This window comes from Salvelinus sp. IW2-2015, linkage group LG15 (assembly GCF_002910315.2).
Source record: "Salvelinus sp. IW2-2015 linkage group LG15, ASM291031v2, whole genome shotgun sequence".
Classification (NCBI taxonomy): domain Eukaryota; kingdom Metazoa; phylum Chordata; class Actinopteri; order Salmoniformes; family Salmonidae; genus Salvelinus; species Salvelinus sp. IW2-2015.
This window is the reverse complement of record NC_036855.1, coordinates 40221689-40244557: the sequence shown is the minus strand read 5'-3', so window position 1 is coordinate 40244557 and position 22869 is coordinate 40221689. Positions and strand designations below refer to the sequence as shown.

The window sequence follows — 22869 nt, the reverse complement described above, 5'->3', positions numbered from 1 at the left end:
CAGAGAATATGCTAATGTACATGTTTGCTCTGTGCATTGAAGTTCAAAGTGAAGACAGTCGCTGAAGGGTGTTAGTAGTGATTGATTCGGGAGGACAGGGGTAAAGCCCGAAGCTGCCTGGTGCACTTCAAAGTGTGATCACTGATTCTGTTATCATAAATACTTCCAAACGTCATTACCACGTTAAAACGTCTGACGTTTTTATGAGATGGTCCATTGATTTATTATTACGCTATATATTTTCTGTTTTATTATGCTATAAAAGAAAAGGTTATGATGCGATATTATATGATCCCTTGGTTGTAATATATCACTAGTCCCTGGAGTTTGTTTGTGGTCATGTCATGTGGTTAGTGTCGCATGGTATTATATTTTACATTTTACATTCTTTTCTCTTAACCAGAGCGACAACCAATGCATTCAACTAAGGTAGGCAAAAACAACCCACTTTCTTAATCAGTTSCCATCTTGCTCCACCTGCAGAGTTGGTGTAGGTTGAAGTTTCCCCTAGACGCTGATCTGGGGTCAGTTTTCCRCCCACTAATGGTTAAGGTTAGGATTGGGTGAGGGGAAGCTGATCCTAGATCTGTATTTAGGTGCTAGGGGAAACTTAAACAGTTCAGGAGAGAGTCAACGTCATATCATCTCATCTCCCCTCAGTAGGAGTGAGACTGTTCACATAGGACACCTGAGACTGAGAACTCTCCCTCCATTCAGGCCCTTCGTGTAACTGACCAGCCATTCCAGGCCCAGGAGAGCACAGGGACCATTGTTCTGGCAGCTCAATGGCGCCATTGTGGGGGGGTGAAAGTGAGACGCGGGCGGCTCAGTGGCTTAAGGAGCTTTTTATGCATCCCCTCCCCACAGATAGATGATTTAATGCAACTGTGGTCATCTGATTGTCTGTTTTTTCCAGGGCATCTAGTATAGAGAATATGGGGAAAACGTATTTTAAAGCCTTATTATCATCTCATAATGATCCTGACTAAATACCAGATATGTTGTGGCAAAATACTGCTCCTGACTGTAGATAAAATGCTGTATGTTTTCAACACACACAGACTTTCAAGCTGTGTTATTGTGGTCATTATTCTCATCGTGGTCATTCCTGTTAGAGACAGATGAAAGTCAATGGTAGGTGGTCTGATCCTCTCCACCCCCTTACACACGCACGAGCACGCACGCGCGTGCACACACACACACACACACACACACACACAGCCACTTACTCTGACACAAATGTGCGTGTGAGCAAGAGTGTGTGTGTCTGTGTGCGTATGTGCCTGTGTGTGAATGTGTCTGTGTGACTAATCTCTGTCTCAGCCCTGACGCCTGTCTGTCAGTTTAAGCTGCCCCTCTCACCTGTCTGTTCCAGACCCCTCTCCAATGAGTAAACTCTTTGTTGGGTCTCAATGACCCCTGACCTCTCCACAACACCGCCCACATTACCCCTGGGGGGAAATGCCTGCACACAGGTACAAACAAGCTTTTCGTATCCCCTAGGGGGGAAGAGGAGGGGACGGAGGAACGGGACAAAAACAAGAGAGAATCACTTGGTAGATTAGTATTTCTCTCTCCCTTTCTGTCTTTCTCTGTTACATGGTCTAAATAGGGTCATTTGTCATTAGGGAATTAAATGGATTGATTTCAAAGAGAGGTAGTTATACAGACTGGCCTTTAATAGGAACAAATAGACGCTTGTTATCAAACCTTTGTCTGGAGAAACAAGAGAAGAGAAATACTGTAACATAGTGACCCTCTTACATAGGAATCATCAGAGCAAAGCCAAGTCCAGACAAAATGCATGTAGGCTATGGAATAGCTTGTATGGGATAGCTTGTATGGGATATCGGATAGCTTATATGGGATATGGGAAAGCTTATATGGGAGAGCTTGTATGGGATATGGGATAGCTTGTATGGGATATGGGATAGCTTATATGGGAGAGCTTGTATGGGATATGGGATAGCTTGTATGGGATATGGGATAGCTTATATGGGATATGGGATAGCTTGTATGGGATACTGTAGTTTATATACAGTGTATATAGAGCAACCACCATATTATCCTCTTTGATAAATGAACCTGCTCTGTGAGTAATGTATTCTTGTGAATTAGGACTCAATCCACACAGAATAGTTCAGTTGAGACAGAACCTAGACAGAGAACACATGCTGTGCTGGCACTTGCCATATTCTGCCCCGTAGACCAGTTTATGTATGACCTGAGAGGAGGAAAATGGGGTTTACAGCCGCTATTACAGGGTACTGAGTCACACACACAAACACTCCCATTCAAAATGTCAGTAAAGACTAAGTTAGGGAATGTCCAGGCCAAGAGGGCCAGATGTTCTATGGGAATGAGCCAGTCAAGAATGGCATTCTGTTGTCTGCTTTTTCTGTTAAAGACATGTCACCCTCGATATCTCCTGGCTCACATGATCTTCTTCTTGGGTCAAATGGGAAGAGCCCATCAAAGAATATTGAAGAGATAAGCATCATCCGAATTTCTTAAACATAGTCTGAACCCTCTGTCTTGACAGACATCTTTTCGCATGCTATTCTACACAAACCACTGTGCCGTTTACATTGGAACACACACACACACACACACACACACACACACACACACACACACACACACACACACACACACACACACACACACACACACACACACACACACACACACACACACACACACACACACACACACACACACACACCATGAAGTATGATAACTTCCCTGTGGTCTAAACGGTAGTTAAAGCAACCTGCTGTCACAGTTATTAAAATCACGAAAGACACGTTGTTCACTTTGAAAGAGGATAATGATGAATTGAAGAGCTAGTCTTCCTGGGGTCTGTTATGTGTCGGGCTGCAGGAAGACTAGCTGTCGCCATTGGCGTCGGCTAATGGGGATCCTAATAAAATCATAAATCATAAATCATTCAAGCGCTTCTGAAAGAACCCCACAGGGGCAGACAGACATTTAGGAAAGCCGTGCTTTTCATCTCCATCGGATCCGCCGATGAAATAGAAGCCTATCTCCCCAGGACACGTACTGCAGTGTGTGCGTGCGTGCAAGTGCTGTGTATTCGTCWGTCCTCTAGAAAAGCCTACGATCGCCAGAACGTACAAAAAAAACATTTTCGGTTTTGGCCTCTAAAACGTGTATATTATGATCGATCCCCACATGGAGTTTTTTTCGCTACAAATCGAGACATTTCATTAAATAGTGATCAATTCTGACTACTACATTTGTCGTCACACAGGACCACGTGCTGACACAGACCAATCACGGGCCGGCAGGAAATGAGTAGTCTCGCGACCTCATGCCATAGACATTAAGGTTGACTTTCTCAGGCAGGATGAAAACAACTACATCGACAATGATCCTTTGCTAGTTACGGCTACTTTCACCACAATCATTAGCGATTTTTTTTGTGCCATTCAGCCCCATTCAGCAATATGGCACGCTTCAAATTCAAATTCTTCCGGCTTCATGCGCCATTGGGAGTTTTCCATTGGAATACATGGGTGACGTCAGCGCTATTACTATCCACTGGTTTTAATGTCTATGGTGTGTACGTGCACACTCGTGTGTGTGCATGGCACAGTGGCCATTTAAAATTTTCTCTCCTTTGTTCCCTGGTTCAGTCAGTCACACAAAAAGCCCTCTAATTATTAATTTAGAACAGAGTTGTGTTCTGTTCTCTTCCTTTAATTAGCTTCTTCTGCTAGGAGCCCTCAGGCTAACGCATTGATCTCCTCTGTCTTCTATCTCTTTGTCGTGTTGTAACACGTCTAGCCAACACACACACACACACACACACACACACACACACACACACACAAACAGATTAGGCAGGCAGACACACACAGTGCACCATGCACACACATAGGATGCACGAACACACACACACAGACATACACATGCAGCAAGCACACACAGACATACACACAGGGCCAGACGGATTACAGGACGCATACTCAGAGCATGCGCTGACCAGCTGGCGGGTGTCTTCACTGACATTTTCAACCTCTCCCTAACTCAGTCTGTAATACCTACATTTTACAAGCAGACCACCATAGTCCCTGTGGCCAAGAACGCCAAGGTAAACTGTTTAAATGACTATCGCCCCGTAGCACTCACATCTGTAGCCATAAAATGCTTTGAAAGGCTGATCATGGCTCACGTCAACACCATCATCCCAAACACCCTGGACCCACTCCAATTACGCATACCGCCCCAACAGATCCACAGATGACGCAATCTGTTAAAGCAAATCACTAAGCTCAGGACACTGGGACTGAACACCTCCCTCTGCAACTGGATCCTGGACTTCCTGACGGGCCGCCTGATCACCGATGGCGATGAGACCGCCTATAGATAGGAGGGCAGCGAGCTGATTGTGGACTACAGGAAACAGAGGGCCGAGCACGCCCCCAACCACATCGATGGGGCTGTAGTGGGGCTGTAGTAGAGCGTGTCAAGAGCTTCAAGTTCCTCGGTGCCCACGTCACTAAGGAATTAACATGGTCCACACACGTCAACACAGTCGTGAAGAAGGCACGACAATGCCTCTTCCACCACAGGAGGGTGAAAAGATTTGACATGGGCCCACAGATCTTCCAAAAATTCTATAGCMGCACCATTGAGACTATCTTGACTGGCTGCATCACCGCTTCGTATGGCAACTGCTTGGCATCAACTGCAAGGCGCTACAGAGGGTAGTGAATACGGCCCAGTACATCACTGGGGCTGAGCTCCCTACCATCCAGAACCTCTATACCAGGCGGTGTCAGAGGAAGCCCCTAAAAATTGTCAAAGAGTACAGCTACCCAAGTCACAGACTGTTCTCTCTGCTACCGCATGGCAAGCAGTACCAATGCACCAAGACTGGAACCAACAGGACTCTGAAAAGCTTCTACCCCCAAGCCATAAGAACACTAAATAGTTAACCAAATCGCTACCCAAACTATCTGCATTGACTCATCACATACACTCCTGCCACTGTTTATTATCTATCCTGTTGCCTAGTCACTTTACCCCTACCTACACTAAACAAAAGTTTGGGGTCACTTAGAAATGTCCTTGTTTTTGAGAGAAAATGTTGTAAATATCTATTGTAGCTATCTATCTAAATATCTATTGTAGAGAAAATGTTGTAAATAACTATTGTAGCTGGAAACGGCAGATGTTTTATGGAATATACATAGGCGTACAGAGACCCATTATCAGCAACGATCACTCCTGTGTTCCGATGGCACGTTTGTAACGGTGTTCCTCTCTCTCTTCATACGAAGAGGAGGAGTAGTGATTCGACCAAGGCGCAGCGGGTTGTGAATACATAATGATTTATTTACAAGAACAAAACGAACTATACTTGAAARGATACAAAATAACAAAACGAAAGTAGACAGACTTAGAACGACGAACTTACATGAAACACGAAGAACGAACGAACAAGTACTTACTACAAAACAAACGAACGAACGAACGAACGAACGAACGAACGAACGAACGAACGAACGAACGAAACAGTCCCGTATGGTGCAGACATATACACAGACACAGGAGACAACCACCCACAAACAAACAGTGTGAAAACACCTACCTTAATATGACTCTCAATCAGAGGAAATGAAAAACACCTGCCTCTAATTGAGAGCCATATTAGGTCACCCTTTAAACCAACATAGAAACAGAAAACATAGACTGCCCACCCAAACTCACGTCCTGACCAACTAACACATACAAAACTAACAGAAAACAGGTCAGGAACGTGACAACGTTGTGTTAGCTAATCCAAGTTTATAATTTAAAAAGGCGTATTGATCATTAGAAAACCCTTTTTCAATTATGTTAGCACAGCTGAAAACTGTTCTGATTAAAGAAGCAATAAATCTGGACTTCTTTAGACTAGTTGAGTATCTGGAGCATCAGCATTTGTGGGTTCGATTACAGGCTCAAAATGGCCAGAAACTGATGTGAGAAATTGCCAAGAAACTGAAGATCTGGTACAACGCTGTGTACTACTCCCTTCACAGAACAGCGCAAACTGTCTCTAACCAGAATAGAAAGAGGAGTGGGAGGCCCCGGTGCACAACTGAGCAAGAGGACAAGTACATTAGAGTGTGTAGTTTCAGAAACAGACGCCAACTGGCAGCTTCATTAAATAGTACCCGCAAAACACAAGTCTCAACGTCAAAAGTGAAGAGGCGACTCCGGGATGCTGGGTTTCGAGGCATAGTTGCAAAGAAAAAGTCATATCTTAGACTGGCCAATAGAAATAAAAGATTAAGATGGGCAAATGAACACAGACACTGGACAGAGATATGGCTTTTTCTTTGCACACACATACACATACAGACACACATACATATACACACACCCTAAAAATCTCCCCCTTCTACACCAGAGGTGTGACACCTTCATCCTTGAGGAGTAGTAAAGCAAAGAAGGCTGGGTAAAATAAAAACAATATTCTGTTTAATAATCAGCTGCCTATTGTCTTACTGAGACCTGTTTCACTGCCGTAACCACCAATAACCKCCCTTCACCACACTGTGTTTTATGGTGCACAAACACACACACACACAAAGTATGTGTTTTATGAAAGCCTTGTTGCAGTGCCTCATTTACATCAGGCTGGATTTATGATGTCTAAAGCCCTGGATCAAGTATAAAACACACAGACACACATAAAGACATAAAGCAGGAAACACCCTCTCTCTTTAATAACACTAACTAGAATGTCTCCACATCTCTTTTTCCTATGGGAGTTATGGCATATTCTCTCTGTTTAATTTTGTTGCTCATAAATCATGCTGGAGTAAAACAGAGCAGAACAGAGCTATCCTGACCCTAATAAGACTCAGCTGTATTTATACGTTTTAGTCTGAGTATGAGGAATTTCATTCCAGAACACTATACAGTACCAGTCAAAAGTTTGGACAAACCTACTCATCCAAGGGTTTCTCTTTATTTTTACTATTTTCTACATTGTAGAATAATAGCGAAGACATCACAACTATGAAATAACACGTATGGAATCATGTAATAACCAAAAAAAGTGTTAAAGAAATCAAATATATTTTATATTTGAGATTCTTGAAAGTAGCCACCCTTTGCCTTGAGGACAGCTTTGCACACTCTTGGCATTCTCTCAACCAGCTTCATGAGGTAGTCACCTGGAATGCATTTCAATTAACAGGTGTGTCTTGTTAAAAGTACATTTGTTGAATTTCTTTCCTTCTTGAGCCAATCAGTAGTGTTGTGACAAGATAGCGGTGGTATACAGAAGATAGCCCTATTTGGTAAAGACCATATTATGGCAAGAAATAGCTCAAACAAACAAAGAGAAACAACAGTCCATCATTACTGTAAGACATGAAGGTCAGTAAAATCTGGAAAATGTCAAGAACTTTATAAAAGTTTCTTCAAGTGCAGTCGCAAGAACCATCAAGCGCGATGATGAAACTGGCTCTCATGAGGGCTGCCACAGGAAAGGAAGACCCAGAGTTACATCTGCTGCAGAGTTACCAGCCTCAGAAATTGCAGCCCAAATAAATGCTTCACAGAGTTCAAGTAACAGACAAATTTCAACATCAACTGTTCAGAGGAGACTGTGTGAATCAGCCTCCCTTCATGGTGGAATTGCTGCAATGAACCCACTACTAAAGGACACTAATAAGAAGAAGAGACTTGCTTGGGCCAAGAAACACGTACAATGGACATTAGACCGATGGAAATCTGTCCTTTGGTTTGATTAGTCCAAATTTGAGATTTTTGTTTCCAACCGCCCTGTCTTTAAGAAACGCAAGTAGGTGAACGGAGGATCTCCGCAGGTTCCCATCGTGAAGGATGGAGGAGGAGGTGTGGTGGTGCTTTGCTGATTACACTGTCAGTGGTTTATTTAGAATTCAAGGCACACTTAACCAGCATGGCTACCACAGCATTCTGCAGCAATACACCATCCCATCTGGTTTGCGCTTAGCGGGACTATAATTTGTTTTTCAACAGGACAATGACCCAAAACACACCTCCAGGCTGTGTAAGGGCTATTTGACCAAGAAGAAGAGTGATGGAGTGCTGCATCAGATGACCTGGCCTCCACAATCACCCGACCTCAACCCAATTGAGATGGTTTGGGATGAGTTGGACCGCAGAGTGAAGGAAAAGCAGCCAACAAGTGCTCAGAATATGTAGGAACTCCTTCAAGACGTTTGGAAAAGCATTCCGGGTGAAGCTGGTTGAGTGGCTACTTAGAATAATCCAAAATATAAAATATATTTTGATTTGATTAACACTTTTTTGGTTACTGCATGATTCCATATGTGTTATTTCATAGTTTTGTCTTCYCTATTATTCTACACAGTAGAAAATAGTAAAAATAAAGAAAAACCCTTGAATGAGTAGGTGTGTTTTGACTGGTACTGTATATCTATTTTCAGAAATGCTGTGACAGACATGTACTCTGTTTGTTTAAAATCTATCACTTGGTGGTTTCATTTCAGAGATACAAATAATCATGTTTTTTTGCTAAATGCTATATATACACCTCACTCTCAGAGAAATAAGTAGTACTTCTGGGTTATACACAGTCAAATGTAACAAATACATTTTGTATAAATAAATGTATAAATTATACATTTGTGACATCAATATTTAAAAATATATATACAGTTGAAGTCGGAAGTTTACATACACTTAGGTTGGAGTCATTAAAACTTGTTTTTCAACCACTCCACAAATTTCTTGTTAACAAACTATAGTTTTGGCAAGTCGCTTAAGGACATCTACTTTGTGCATGACACAAGTAATTTTTCCAACAATTGTTTACAGACAGATTAGTTCAGACTTATAATTCACTGTATCACAATTCCAGTGGATCAGAGTTTACACACACTAAGTTGACTGTGCCTTTAAACAGCTTGAAAATTTCAGAAATGATGTCATGGTTTAGAAGCTTCTGATAGGCTAATTGACACACATTTGAGTCATTTGGAGGTGTACCTGTGGATGTATTTCAAGGCCTATCTTCAAACCCAGTGCCTCTTGCTTGACACCATGGGGAAATCAAACGAAATCAGAAGACGCTAGAAAAAATTGTAGACCTCCACAAGTTGGTTCAATCTTGGGAGCAATTTCCAAACGCCTGAAGGTACCACGATTCATCTGTCACAATAGTATGCAAGTAAAAACACCATGGGACCAGCTGCGTCATATACTGCTCAGAAAGGAGACGCGTTCTGTTCCTAGCGATGAACGTACTTTGGTGTGAAAAGTGCAAAATCATCCAGAACATCAGCAAGGACCTTGTGAAGATGATGGAGGAAACGGTACATGAAGTAATCAAAATCCCTACAGTAAACTAGTCCTATATCACATCCCTGAAAGGCTCGTCAGCAAGGACGAAGCCACTGCCTAAATCGCCATAAAAAGCGCAGACTACGGTTTGTAACTGCACATGGGAAAAGATCGTAGTTTTCTGGAGAAATGTCCTCTGGTCCGATGAACAAAAATTGAACTGTTTGGCCAATAATGACATTGTTATGTTTGGAGGAAAAAGGGGAGCCTTGCAAGCTTGAAGAACACCATCCCAACCGTGAAGCACGGGGGTGGCAGCATCATGTTGTGGGGGTGTTTGCTGCAGGGGGATGGTGCACTAAACCTAATTAGATGGCATGAGGAAGGGAAAATGATGTAGATACTTGAAGCAACATCTAGAAGACATCAGTCAGGAGTTAAATGCTTGTGGCAAATGGGTTTCTCCCAATGGACAATGACCCAAGCATACTTCCACAAGTTTGTGGCAATATAGCTTAAGGACACAAAGTCAAGGTCTTGGAGTGGCTACTCACAAAAGCCTGACTCAATTCTATAGAATAATGTCGTGGGGCACGAACTGAAAAAGCATGTGTGAGCAGGAGGCCTAACAAACCTGATCTCAGTTACAATCCAATTGCTGTCAGGAAGAATGGGCAAAATTCACCCAACTTATTGTGGGAAGCTTGTGGAAGGCCTACCCGAAACGTTTGACCAACCAGAGTAACGCCAATGTGAAGGCAATGCTACGCTATATACTCAATTGAGTGTATGTAAACTTCTGACCCACTGGGAATGCGATGAAAGAAATAAAAGCTGAAATAAATTATTCCCTCTACTATTATTCTGACATTTCACATTCTTAAAATAAAGTGGTGATCCTAACTGACCTAAGACAGGGAATTTTTACTTGGAATAAATGTCAGGAATTGTGAAAACTGAGTTTAAATGTATTTGGCTAAGGTGTATGTAAACGTCCGACTTCAACTGTACATTTGACATTTTAGTCATTTGGCATGCTCATATACAGAGCGGCGTACAGTAAGGGAATTCATCTTAAGATGATAATAATAATAATAATAATAATAATAATCATTATTATTATTGTTATTATTGTATTATTATTATTTATTACATTTGTAAAGCGCTTTCCATTATACAGAATAATCTAAAATGTCATAAAAAAATGGACACAACTGAACAGGGCAACTAACACAAAGAACACAGCTGCTACAAGGGACAAGGACACCAAGGAGCAAAGCTATCAACAGAAAGCCTTAAAGGGAAAGGTCTTTAGGCCCGTTTTAAAGGAGCCCAGACTCTGTTGTGTTTGATAGCAGTGTTGTAGTCGAGTCACAAAGTTCCCTGTACTTGAGTCCAAGTCGAGTCACGAGTCCCTATAGTTGAAGTTCAAGTCGAGTCCAAGTCACCAATGGTCGAGTCACGGGTGCCTCAATTTATAATAGGTCTTATTGTCCTGTGTGGCTCAGTTGGTAGTGCATGACGCTTGCAACACCACAGTTGTGGGTTCAATTTCCACGGGGGACCAGAGTGAAAATGTATGCACTCACTACTGTAAGTTGCTCTGGGTAAGAGCATCTGCTAAAATGTAAAAATGTAAATCTATTGTGCAATTTTTTCTAGTCGCCACCAGATGGCAATATATCGTCACTCCCTCATGAACAAAAACCACTAATTTACTATTAATCACTACCTCACAAGTTATACTCAATACCTGTGTTTCACTACTTATTTACTACATAAATGAATGTTAAGTTAGGCTCTCGGCTACTTTTCTGTAATCACCCACTGATATTTGGGAGACTTGTCAGAACCTGGCTATGGGATGCAGGGGTGAAAGTGGCAGGGTAGAGCGAGACGACAAAGACAGCGTACTTTTCTATACTCAAGGGGAAGGAGACAAATAGCTAGACTGTTGTTTTACCATTAAACTCAATACTAGTATTTTTTCCAATTTCGTAAAGTAATTTGTGTTTCTTAACCAGGCGAAGCTAACTAGTAGGCTGGTGACTGGTGGTTACGGGGAAGCAAGAGAGTCTATTGCGCGATGTGTAGCCTATGATTGGAGGCGGAGCCGGAGCGGTGCCTGTCTGTCCACACTCATACCATGCTCTCCCACACTCATACCATGCTCTCCCACACTCATACCATGCTCTCCCACACTCATACCATGCTCTCCCACACTCACTCATACCATGCTCTCCCACACTCACTCATACCATGCTCTCCCATACTCATACCAATGCTCTCTCACCACATCTCATAACCATGCTCTCCACACTGCTACCATGCTCTCCCACACCTCATACCGATGCTCCCTCACAAACTCATCCAGAATGCTCTCCTCACACTCATACCATGCTCTCCCACACTCATACCATGCTCTCCCACACTCATACCATGCTCTCCCACACTCATACCATGCTCTCCCACACTCATACCATGCTCTCCCACACTCATACAATGCTCTCCCACACTCATACCATGCTCTCCCTTCCTGCTCTGTGCACCCAGTGCTGCTAATATTCTGCTTATCATAGTAGCCTATGCAGTCCACGTGCAAATACAGTCACGAGAAGGCGAGTCAGAGTCCTGGACTCAAGTATTACAACACTGCTAGCTATGTGAGACAACAACATATACCAGTCAAATATACAGGATACGAGCATTCCATTCCAGTTAAACAATGAATATATAGCATCTATGAATAGAAAATCTGAGAACAGTAATATTTTACACACACATGAAGGTACCCATAAGCAATCATTTCTGATGAAAAAAATGAAATTTAAAAAAATGGTGGATATAGCATTTTTGGGAAATAAACTCACAAACACAGAACTGTATAAGGACATAGAGATGAGGAGAACGAGCGTGTGTGAGTAATGGAGAGAGATCAACAGAGGTAAAGACAGAAAGTGAAAGAGAGAGAGAGAAAGAGAGCGAGAGAGAGAGAGAGAGAGAGAGAGAACTACAGAGAGAGAGACGAACTTATAAACATAGTCAGTGATAAGTATTATTGCCTTGGTGCATGATACTTAACATTCCAGGAGAGACAGATGAGTCTGTTCCAGGCAGTGAGGTGTGTGTGTGTATGAGCGTGCGTGTCAGTGTGTGTGTACATGTGTGTGTGAGAGTTGTTAAGGTGTTGACAACCCGTCGGTAAGGTGGTGGCATCATTAATGGGCCTCTGGGATCCTGTCCAAGCCCCAAAATACCTTCCTGTGTTACTGTAGGGCACTGAGACACAAACACACACACACACACATTAGTGTAGGTAGGTAGAGGTCCAGCCATGATGAGCATCTTAAATTGCCTGATTGTGAGTGAAGAGTCTTTTATGACAGGGGTGTTTTTAAAATCTCCGTCTCCCTTTGTGACATCACAGCATTCCTAACCAGGAAGTGCTAATGAGCTTCTCTCTTTATGGCATCACGTAGTTAGATGTAAATGAACCCACAGCGTTAGCTAAGAAGCTAAAGTGACCCCACGCTGTCCGCTCGTAGCATGGCCCACACAATGACATTAAAGACCGTAGATATCGTTTATGATCTGTGTGGGCAGACTGACCCTTATCGGGAGTTGCGTAGTGTGTTGCTGCTAAACTGACCTTTTGTGTTCTCCCGGAGTGGGAACGTTGTGCATTCTTTAGGCCGATACACAGAGAGTGGCCATTGAGACATTGACCATTGAGACATTTACACTGTATAAAGAAAGAGGTGTTGAGTCAATACTGGTGTGCTGCAGATATGTTTTCCACCTCATGAATGAGTCCTGCAGGTCGTTAGCACTTGGCAGCTAGTTTGGAAAGACTTTAGAAAGACTGGCTTATTAACCTTTGACAAGTCATCGCCTTCTTATTGTCCTCCTCCTCTCTCACTGTCTCTTTCGGTGTCTCTCTCTTTCTCRTTTCKTCTCATCTCTCACGTGTAAATATCCCTGGCTCTGTGTTCTCGGCGTGGCACGTGGAGTTAAGACTACATGTATGTAAAGTCCTCCCTCTCTCTGTTTCTCAGTCTCTTTTCTTTATTTTCTCGCTCTCTCTCTCTCTCTCTCTCTCTCTCTCTCTCTCTCTCTCGCTCTCTCTCTCTCTCTCCTCTCTCTCTTCTCTGTCTCTGTCTCTGTCTCTGTCTCTGTCTCTGTCTCTGTCTCTCTCTGTCTCTGTCTTTCCAGATGTAATTGCAATTTATGTCTGTAACCACAACACGGTTGGTCGGGGAGAGACAGGGAGAGAGAGAGAAAGGGAAAGAAGAGAGACTAAGACAGAGAGAGAATGTGGCTGGAGGCATACAGAGCTGCTCGCCTGCCACCGCTGCCAAGTGCACTGTGTTGCCAGAGCCTGCTGCCGGTCCCTGTGTGTTTGATGTTGTGGTGTTTGTTATCATGCTGTGGCCCTCCCCCCACTGATGTTTTTAGTTCTGGTCTAGGTGTCTGCTCCTTCTCCAGAGGTGTCTTATCCTGTTGCAGACAGAAAGTTTTTGTTGTTGTTTTGTCTGCAATGAACCCTGGGGTGTGGTAACCGATCTCTTCCTAGGCGAGGCAGCAAGTTGTGATGATTCTGTCTATAGACAGGTCCTCCTGTGTCGGGGTCTGTGTGCGTCTGCGTGTGTCTGTGTGTGTGTGTCTCTACTCATGTGATTCCCCCTGCTTTGCTCTCCCCAGGCCTCTCTCCAGTCTGGCCTGGCTGATATAACTGCCGCTGCCTTCATACACCTTGTTTCCCTCATCTCCTTGTTAAACCAAATTCCACTGACGGCTTTGAAGTGTGTGTGTGTATTTATTTCATTACAAGCAAAGATGTTGTACTGGTTGTGCGGCTTGCGTCTGTGTAGCAGATGTAACTGACGAACAATGCTTTGCTCAGGGCCTTTTCTTCTGTTAAGGCATTTTTGCTATAATTGCCGACGTTAGCAGAAAAATTCTGCCGCCTTCCATTGTCATCTCAAGTTCCTGAGCGAGCAAAGCTGTGATTTAGGACTTATATCACACACACACACACACACACACACACACACACACACACACACACACACACACACACACACACACACACACAGTCACAATCCACGAGTTGCCGCTCCTCCTTTCAGTTGAAGCTGCTGCCGCTGGGATGACAGTACAAAGGCAGATAAATTGACAGTCGTCTGCAATCTTCTTGTCAAAAGAGAACCAAGGGGCCTGCTGCCTTTAATCTCACTGCTGAACCCTGTAGTAGCATCCCCTGCTGTTTGAAAGCCTTATTGAAGTGGTACCTACCTGCCTGGGTTAGATTTAGCTCAGGGGAGGAAGGTTGCTATACAAACCACCAGATGTTTACCGGGTTGTGTGTGTGTGTGTGCGAAGCGTGTGCGTGTTTGTGTTGCTGTACACACCAGGTGTTTACCGCCCTAAAGACTAAACTCGGGTCACGCCCTGCATACTTTTACGGGGTTTAGTGTGACTGGAAGAATACCTGGGCTGCTTAAACTCATGTCCCAACCTCTACCTGCCTCACCCTGGAGAGTATGAAGTACCTAATCAAGACTCCAAAATATCCACATTACTGTCATGTTTGTCTTGAACTCGCCACTTAATCTCCCTCCTAATTCCTCCAGTCTGCCGCTGTGCGCTGAACTGTGTGTGTGCTCTGCCACACCAAATGAGCCAGACAGAGGTATTCATCGTCTCATAAAGCCAGAGGGTTTTTTGACATGGCTGTAAAAGAAGATAAGAAAGGATGAAAAGAAGGAAAGGAAGACAGAAGGGATATTCCTGGTGATTTATAGACGAGAGGAACATTTCCTTCCCTCTTCACCGCTCCTCTCCTCAAACTCGGATTGCTCTCTCTCCCTCTGTCTTCCGTCATACGTCTCCTCTCTTCCGCTCTCTCCATCTCTCGCTCTCTCTCTCTCTCATCATCATCGTCGTCGCCCATCTCCTTTCTCTCCTCTGCATTTTGTTGATCCCGTGATGGCCCTTCGGCCAACAGTGTGGCCGGACTGCGGTCAGTGAACGTGGGCGAGAAGCAGGGCGTAGAGTAGCAATGTTGTCCTGTCCTTGTCCGGGACATTTGGGTTAATGTCCCAAATGGCACCCGATTTCCTATATAGTGTACTACTTCTAATCAGGGTTCTGGTCAAAAGTAGTGCACTAGAAAGGGAACAGGGTGCCATTCGGGAAGCATCCTTGGTTAGCGAGTGTTCAGCACTGGCCTTTTGAACCTCTTTCGGGATTCCCAGAAGGCCTCGCCCTGCTCGTGTTTCGTCCTTATGCAAACATCAACGCATCTGTGGCATCTGCTATTTACATAGATGAGCTATTGTGTCAGCCAAAACGTTTACATTGGCACCGACGAGGCAGGCAGCAGGACTGGGGAGCGCACGTGTGTGGTCTTCGTCCACTCTCTCTCTCTCCTCTCTCTTTCTCGCTCCCTCTATCTCTCCCTGTCTTTCTCATAATACAATACAATACATGCTTTATTGGCATGAATTTGTGGTTTCCACTGTTGCCTAAGCACTGTATATGAAGTATACAAATCAACAATATGTTCTCTCTCTCTCTCTTGTTCTCTTGGTCTGTAGAAAACACCCCGGGGAAAGAAATGTGGACTAGGCATAGGTTTTAAGTCTTAAACATCCAGCATGCACCAGTTAAAATGTGTGTGTGCGCTAACTAGACGTCTACAGGCCTCTTCTAGAACTCTCTGAACTCATTCTCTCTCTAACATGACACAGTGGAGCTGTATTGAAACCTCGTACCAATTTAGTGTATTTTTGTATAAGGTTATACACTGAGTGTACAAAACATTAAGAACACCTTCCTAATATTGAGTTGCACCCCCTTTTGCCCTCAGAACAGCCTCAATTCGTCGGGGCATGGACTCTACAAGGTGTCGAAAGCATTCCACAGGGATGCTGGCCCATGTTGACTCTAATACTTCCCACAGTTGTGTCAAGTTGGCTGGATGTCCTTTGGGTGGTGGACCATTCTTGATACACAAGGGAAACTGTTGAGTGTGAAAAACACAGCAACATTGCAGTTCTTGACACAAACCGGCATGCCTGGCACCTAGTACCATACCCCATTCAAAGGCACCATCTGAATGGCTCAATTGTCTAAAGGCTTCAAAATCCTTATTTAACCTGTCTCCTCCCCTTAGTCTAAACTGATTGAAGTGGATTTCACAGGTGACATCAATAAGGGATCATAGCTTTCACCTGGTTAGTCTGTCATGGAAAGAGCAGGTGTTCTTAATGTTTTGTACTCAGTGTATATCTGGTTAGGTTCTTTCAATGGAAAGTTACAAAGGTTTACACAAGTCTCATTCAGCAATCAGGTATATGTGGTTAATAAGGTGGTTAAGCTAACATGGATTTTTGCCCTAAACTTTTCCTGGTTGGCACCTTAGGTTGTTTTTAAACGGTCATATCACTGAGTTGTCTCTCAAACCAGCCCTGACAGTCAGATAAACCTCCCTGTTCTCTCTCTCTCTCTCTCTCTCTCTCTCTCTCTCTCTCTCTCTCTCTCTCTCTCTCTCTCTCTCTCTCTCTCTCTCTCTCTCTCTCTCTCTCTCTCTCTCTCTCTCTCTCTCTCTCTCTCTCTCTCTCTCTCTCTCTCTCTCTCTCTCTCTCTCTCTCTCGCTCTCTGGCATTGTTCTAGCTTGTGGTTAGATGACACAAATTCCAATTTGAGACAATAGCTTTGCGGTGGAATAGAAATTAGTTTGATATTGTGTTTTACTTTTGTTCTCTCTAATACATTTTACCCATAGAACATTGAAATGAAAATAAAAGTAATACAATTTGAATCATAATGAAACAAAGGATTCTGTATCCTACTATTTGTATTAGTCCAGGCTTGAAGGTTTACCTGGAATATAATGCATTGTATTTACACTGTGTTTAATGAATGCACGGTGGATTAGGGTGAAGAATACTTTATTTATCTTCCAGAGAACAGAAATCTGTCTTCTTTTCTTACAACTCAACACCCTGGATAGTGGCAGCCTCTCTTGTCTCTCCCAGACCATGTCCTCAGAAGTGTGCTTTTATAGTCCATGTATATTGCAGCAGTAGCTGTCTGCTGCTTCTATTTTACCTCTGTCTCAAATGCACGTACACTCAAGCATGCAGACCCACACACACACACACCCTACAGCAGTGTTTCCCAACTCCAGTCCTCAAGTACCCCCAACAGTACATATTTTTGTTGTGGCCCCTGACAAGCACACCTGATTCTACTTGTCAACTAATCACCAAGCCCTTGACAAGTTGAATCAGGTGTTTTTGTCTGGGGCTACAACAAAACTATGTGCTGTTAGGGGTACTTGAGGACCGGTTGYGAAACACTGCCCTACAGCACCCTCAGCGATAGCCAAGTAAAACTCAACTCCACAATGTACTTCACAGCTCCGACATCACATAGAATTATTATTTTTTTGAATCAAAAACTACAGATTTAAGCACCCAAAGAATAGCACGCAATTACACAGGACATAACGTTTTATTTGACGTTGGAGCTCCAGTCCACCCACTCTCGTCTCCGCTCAACTCCATTGCGTGAAATACATTGTGGAGTTGAGTTTTACTCGGCTATCTCAGTGACAACCCTGAAAGTACACTCTTACTGCCAGTTTCTCTCCCTGTCTCTCACACACACACACACACACGCACACGCACACGCACATGCATACACAAACAGCCAGTTTCACACACGCTACCTACCCTCTATGGCAGTGCTACTTCCAGCTCGCCCGGAAATCGACATACTCTAGATTCCAACACCCTCTCACTGTGACTCAGACACCCTTCCTCTCCTCCCTCTCTCCTCCCTCCCTCCTCACCTCCTCCTCCTTTCTTCCAAACCCAACTTTTTGTCTGGTGACAATTAACAAAACAATCTCAAACTGAAGCCAGCCAGAGAATTCTGGGGAGATGGCTTTTTTTTGGGGCGCAGCTCATCGTGTTTCATGGGGTTCCCAGTCCGCCGGAGTGTGTGTGTCTGCATCTGTGTGTGCGTGCGTGTGCATGCCTGCCTGTGTGCGTGTGTGAGTGAGTGTGCCTGTCCGTGTGTGCGTGTGGAGCCAGGCCAGCCATGTGGAGCCAGGCAAGCCATTGGAGAAGAAGTGTTAATCACACCTTATAAAACACAACACTATTCAACAGAGCGACAGGACAGACCAGGTTACAGGAAACATACTGTATGATCTAATGATCTATTACAGAACTACAACCTAGGACTGGCTAAGACTGGCTCTGAGGGCCAATGTTCTGTGCCTTGGGTTGACACCTAGTGTATGAAACACAGGTGGTTTATGGGAAGTGTAGTATATGATCCACAAAAAAATGCATACACTGATCCCCTCAGATCACTCTTCTATGAGACACAGATGGTTCATGGGAAGTGTAGTGTATGCTCTAGTACAGAGCTTAATCCTGCATATTCAAGGGTCCCTCAGGATTGGCTCTGTCGACCAATGTTCTATATCTTAGTTGACGCCTGTTCTATGAGACACAGGTGGATTGTGTGACGTGTAGTCCCACACGACCACTGTTCTCACGACCACTGTTCTGGCATATGGCCCAGCCTTATGGTAAATGATCTCTGGGATTGGTTGTTTCAAACAGGACTCTGGTAATACACCACACAGGTGCATCATGGGGAAAAAGCGGAGGCAAGTGGGAGGAGCTATAGGAGGACGGGCTCATTGTAATGGCTGGAATGGAATCAATGGAACAGAATCAAACATGTCGTTTCCTTATGTTTGATGTGCTTGATATCTTTCCATTGATTCCATTCCAGCCATTACAATGACCCCGTCCTCCTATAGCTCCTCCCACCAGCTTCCTCTGTGGGAAATACAGTGTATGCTTAATGCAATGTGTGATTTTACGTACWGAAGGGCCTCTTAATTAAGAGGAACTACATATAGTAGTGCTTCATGGGAAATGTGCTTCATGGGAAATGCGCTTCATGGGAAATGTAGTGAATGCATAATGCAGTGTGTGCTTGTTAGTATTGAAGTGCCTAACATTAAGAAATACATGGCTAACCCCTGCTCTCCTCTCTGTGTTTTCTCCAGTGCCAGGTAACCTGGGTTGTTTCAAAGACAGTGGAGACCCTCCCACCCTGACAGGGAGCAGTGAGACCTCCAACAAACTCACCATCCAGAACTGCATCAGCTTCTGCCGCAAACAGAGATATAAGGTAAGAAAGTAGATGGATGTGTCCCAAAAGTAATGRACTATAGGGAATATGATGCCTTTCAAGATTTGGTTCACCAACCTGTTTCATCTGCAAAAAAATCATCTTTGAGGGAAGAATGGCTGTCTGTTCTAGACACTGTATTTCTATATTTATGACCATAACTATCCTCACATTTCAAATTAATTCAGTGACACATCAGATGATGAAACATCACAGGCAGCTGTAAATGTAGTCTCTATGGCCTTCTATTGTCTTGGGTACTGACCATGGGTATAAACAGTGGCAGGTGTTTATGTTCTGTGTGAACACATCCTGTTGGCCCTGCGTCAGACCCGGCTCTCAGACGCTGTCTGCACTGATGAGCAGTGACAGTCTGCCCCTCTGTGTGTGTGCGTGTGTCCCTCCAGTCCCTCTCCGCAGATGGCACTGACATTATGTGTCGACAGCCTGAGACCATAGCGTCTGTCCGTCCTCTGATTGTCATTGTCTCTAATACACATTTAAAACGCTGTATTGATGCTCTCTGACTTCACTATGACAAACAACCACATCCAACCTGTATTGATGCTCTCTGACTTCACTATGACAAACAACCACATCCAACCTGTATTGATGCTCTCTGACTTCACTATGACAAACAACCACATCCAACCTGTATTGATGCTCTCTGACTTCACTATGACAAACAACCACATCCAACCTGTATTGATGCTCTCTGACTTCACTATGACAAACAACCACATCCAACCTGTATTGATGCTCTCTGACTTCACTATGACAAACAACCACATCCAACCATAAGTCAGTCAGACAGTAAGTCGGTGCATACGTCCCAAATGGCACCCTATTCCCTATATAGTGCACTACTTTTGGCCAGGGCCCATAAGGAATAGGGTGCCATTTGGGACACAGCCAGTGACTTAGTGAGTCAGTGATTCAGATGCCCCCTGCAAACAAATTTCTGCTCTGTCACCAGAGGACTTCACGTTTGTCTTCCTTTCTCAAGTCATTTTTCTTTTTCATCCGGTAAATATGTAACGCATTCACGTCGGTTCGGTTGGCGGCGGAGGAGTCTAGTTACATAAATTCCAGCTTCATGAGAACATTTTCAGAATGAAGGGAAGTGATGCGGTACCTTCATATGAATTCATTTATGGGAAGAAAATGACACAATGGTCTTCTTTTAATGAGAGACAATGGCGCTCTTAGTCAGTGTTCTGCCTGCACGCTGAGTATGACTGGGTTGGATCTGAATTCTGAAAGGAAAGGTCAAGATGATTGAAGAGGTTTGACTGTYTGTGTCCCAAATGGCAGCCTAGTGTTCCCTTTATAGTGCACTAGTTTGCCCTGGTCAAACGTAGTGCACTTTTAAGGGAAGAGGGTGCCATTTGGGAAGCATACTGTGATTCTGTCTCTCATTCTAATACAGCCCAACGCAACATGGCTTTAGGAAATGTTTACTATGTTTCGCCTAAGAGCTGAAGGTTAAGTGGTCCGATGCTATTTCAGACTAGTTTATTTGAGCCCTACACTGAGGTCTTTGATGTGAGTTCGTACTCAACTAGTCACCCTCTAATTAATTACTGCTGACAGAGTGGGGATTCGTCCAAAATTGCACCCTATTTCCTATGTAGTCGCACTACTTTTGACCAGGGCCCATAGGGCATATATATGTATATAGGGAATAGGGTGCCATTTGGCACGCATAAAGGAGTGGTGACTGTTCTGTTTCTCCGAAAGCACTGGACTCAACCCAACCACACCATATTATTACCATCAAACGCCTGATGGCTTTAGGCACATAAATCACTTTATTTTAGGACAGAAAAACAGTCATTTTGGGGATTTTTATGGAATCATTCTGAAAGTATGCTTATTAACATACAATTAGATGATATAGTAGTATCTCTGATTAAGTGAGGTGGACAACTCTTGTCTGACTCTACCATCCAGAGTTGGCTTAAGGAGGTTCAGCTCTCTCTAAAGTCTGTTTCCTCTCAAGGTTTCTTTCTTTGCTTTCATCCAAAGGGTTTTATTCCTTAGTGCTGCGCTACATTTTTTACCCTCTTGTAAAGCTTTAGACAAGTGCTAAACAAATAAAGTTTGATTTTAACTTAACATTAAACGATCATTGAACGATTTGCCTGTCTCTCTCTGTTCTGTAGCTAGCTGGGATGGAGTCGGGTTACGCCTGTTTCTGTGGCAACGACCTGGACCAGCATCACCATGGTAAAGCACCCAGTATGGAGTGCAACCACGTGTGTTTTGGTGACCACACCCAGCCCTGTGGAGGAGATGGATGGGTCATCATCTTCGACAGTGAGTAGATAGGAGATTGTTTGCTCTGGGTCATATTCATTAGTGCACATCGCTGCAAACTGTAGACATTTTTCCCCCTGTGCAAACAATASAAACTAGAGTTTCTTATTGGACAAATTCAGGTAGTCCTTCACAGTTTTGTTCTGTTTTCTTCCATTTGGCTTTTAGTGAAAATGACCCTAGTCTGGTCAGCCCTTTCTAACTTCTATGATGCTTCACCTAATATGTAAAAAGTGGAGTTTGCATATTTTTTAAAAACACATAAGCTCCACCACACTGGCGATGGTGAATAATCCACAAACAATTGAATGGTTCTCTCAGAACCAACGTTGGAAAGAAGTGAAAGAACCTAACCGAATATGAAAGGATTGCAATCACTCTCACCAACTCACTATTTGATAGTCATGTGAACATAATGTTCTATCTCTCCCTTTGTTGTCATAAAATGGCAAAACAATACCTGCTAAATCTCTTTCTAATAGGCTACACAAGCATAATGTTTATGGCAGACACACCTGCTAGATAACGAGACACAGATTTCACAGCTGTAGTCAACACAATTACAACAATAATGAAATACTCCTTGTTCGGTCCAGTCTCATCTTTCCTGTATGCGTTGAAAACTCTTCGTTCCACTCTCTCTATCATTGAGAGAGCCTGTTGTATGTGGTTTCTATATGAAAAGGTCTCTATGACAACTCCTGAGACATAGGAGTCAACAGGGTTAGTTATATAAGAGGGTTAAGTATATGAGAAACTTAAAAACTTGCAAATGCAAACTTCGATAGCTGAACTGTTATTCATGGAATCATCTTTCTCTGTTTGTCTCCTCCAGCTCGTGTTGGTGCGTGCGGGGGTAACTACTCTGCTCCCTCTGGGGTGGTCTACTCCCCTGACTTCCCTGATAAGTACGAGGCAGGGAGGGTCTGCTACTGGACTGTCCAGGTATTGTGTCTTGTTTCTTCGGTTGCGTATCAAATGGCACCCTATCCACTTTACAGTGCACTACTT

General features: G+C 43.7%; 1 protein-coding gene across 2 annotated transcripts in view; it reads left to right on the top strand.

The window, feature by feature from the left end:
• kremen1 (kringle containing transmembrane protein 1) overlaps positions 1 to 22869 on the top strand; it is a 130971-nt gene that overhangs the window by 88047 nt on the left and 20055 nt on the right. For both annotated transcript variants that reach the window (XM_024003211.2, XM_024003210.2), the window contains exons 4-6: positions 19415 to 19539; positions 21705 to 21858; positions 22694 to 22803. In XM_024003211.2, coding sequence (XP_023858979.1) covers positions 19415 to 19539; positions 21705 to 21858; positions 22694 to 22803 — 389 coding nt within the window. The remainder of the gene's footprint in view (positions 1 to 19414; positions 19540 to 21704; positions 21859 to 22693; positions 22804 to 22869) is intronic.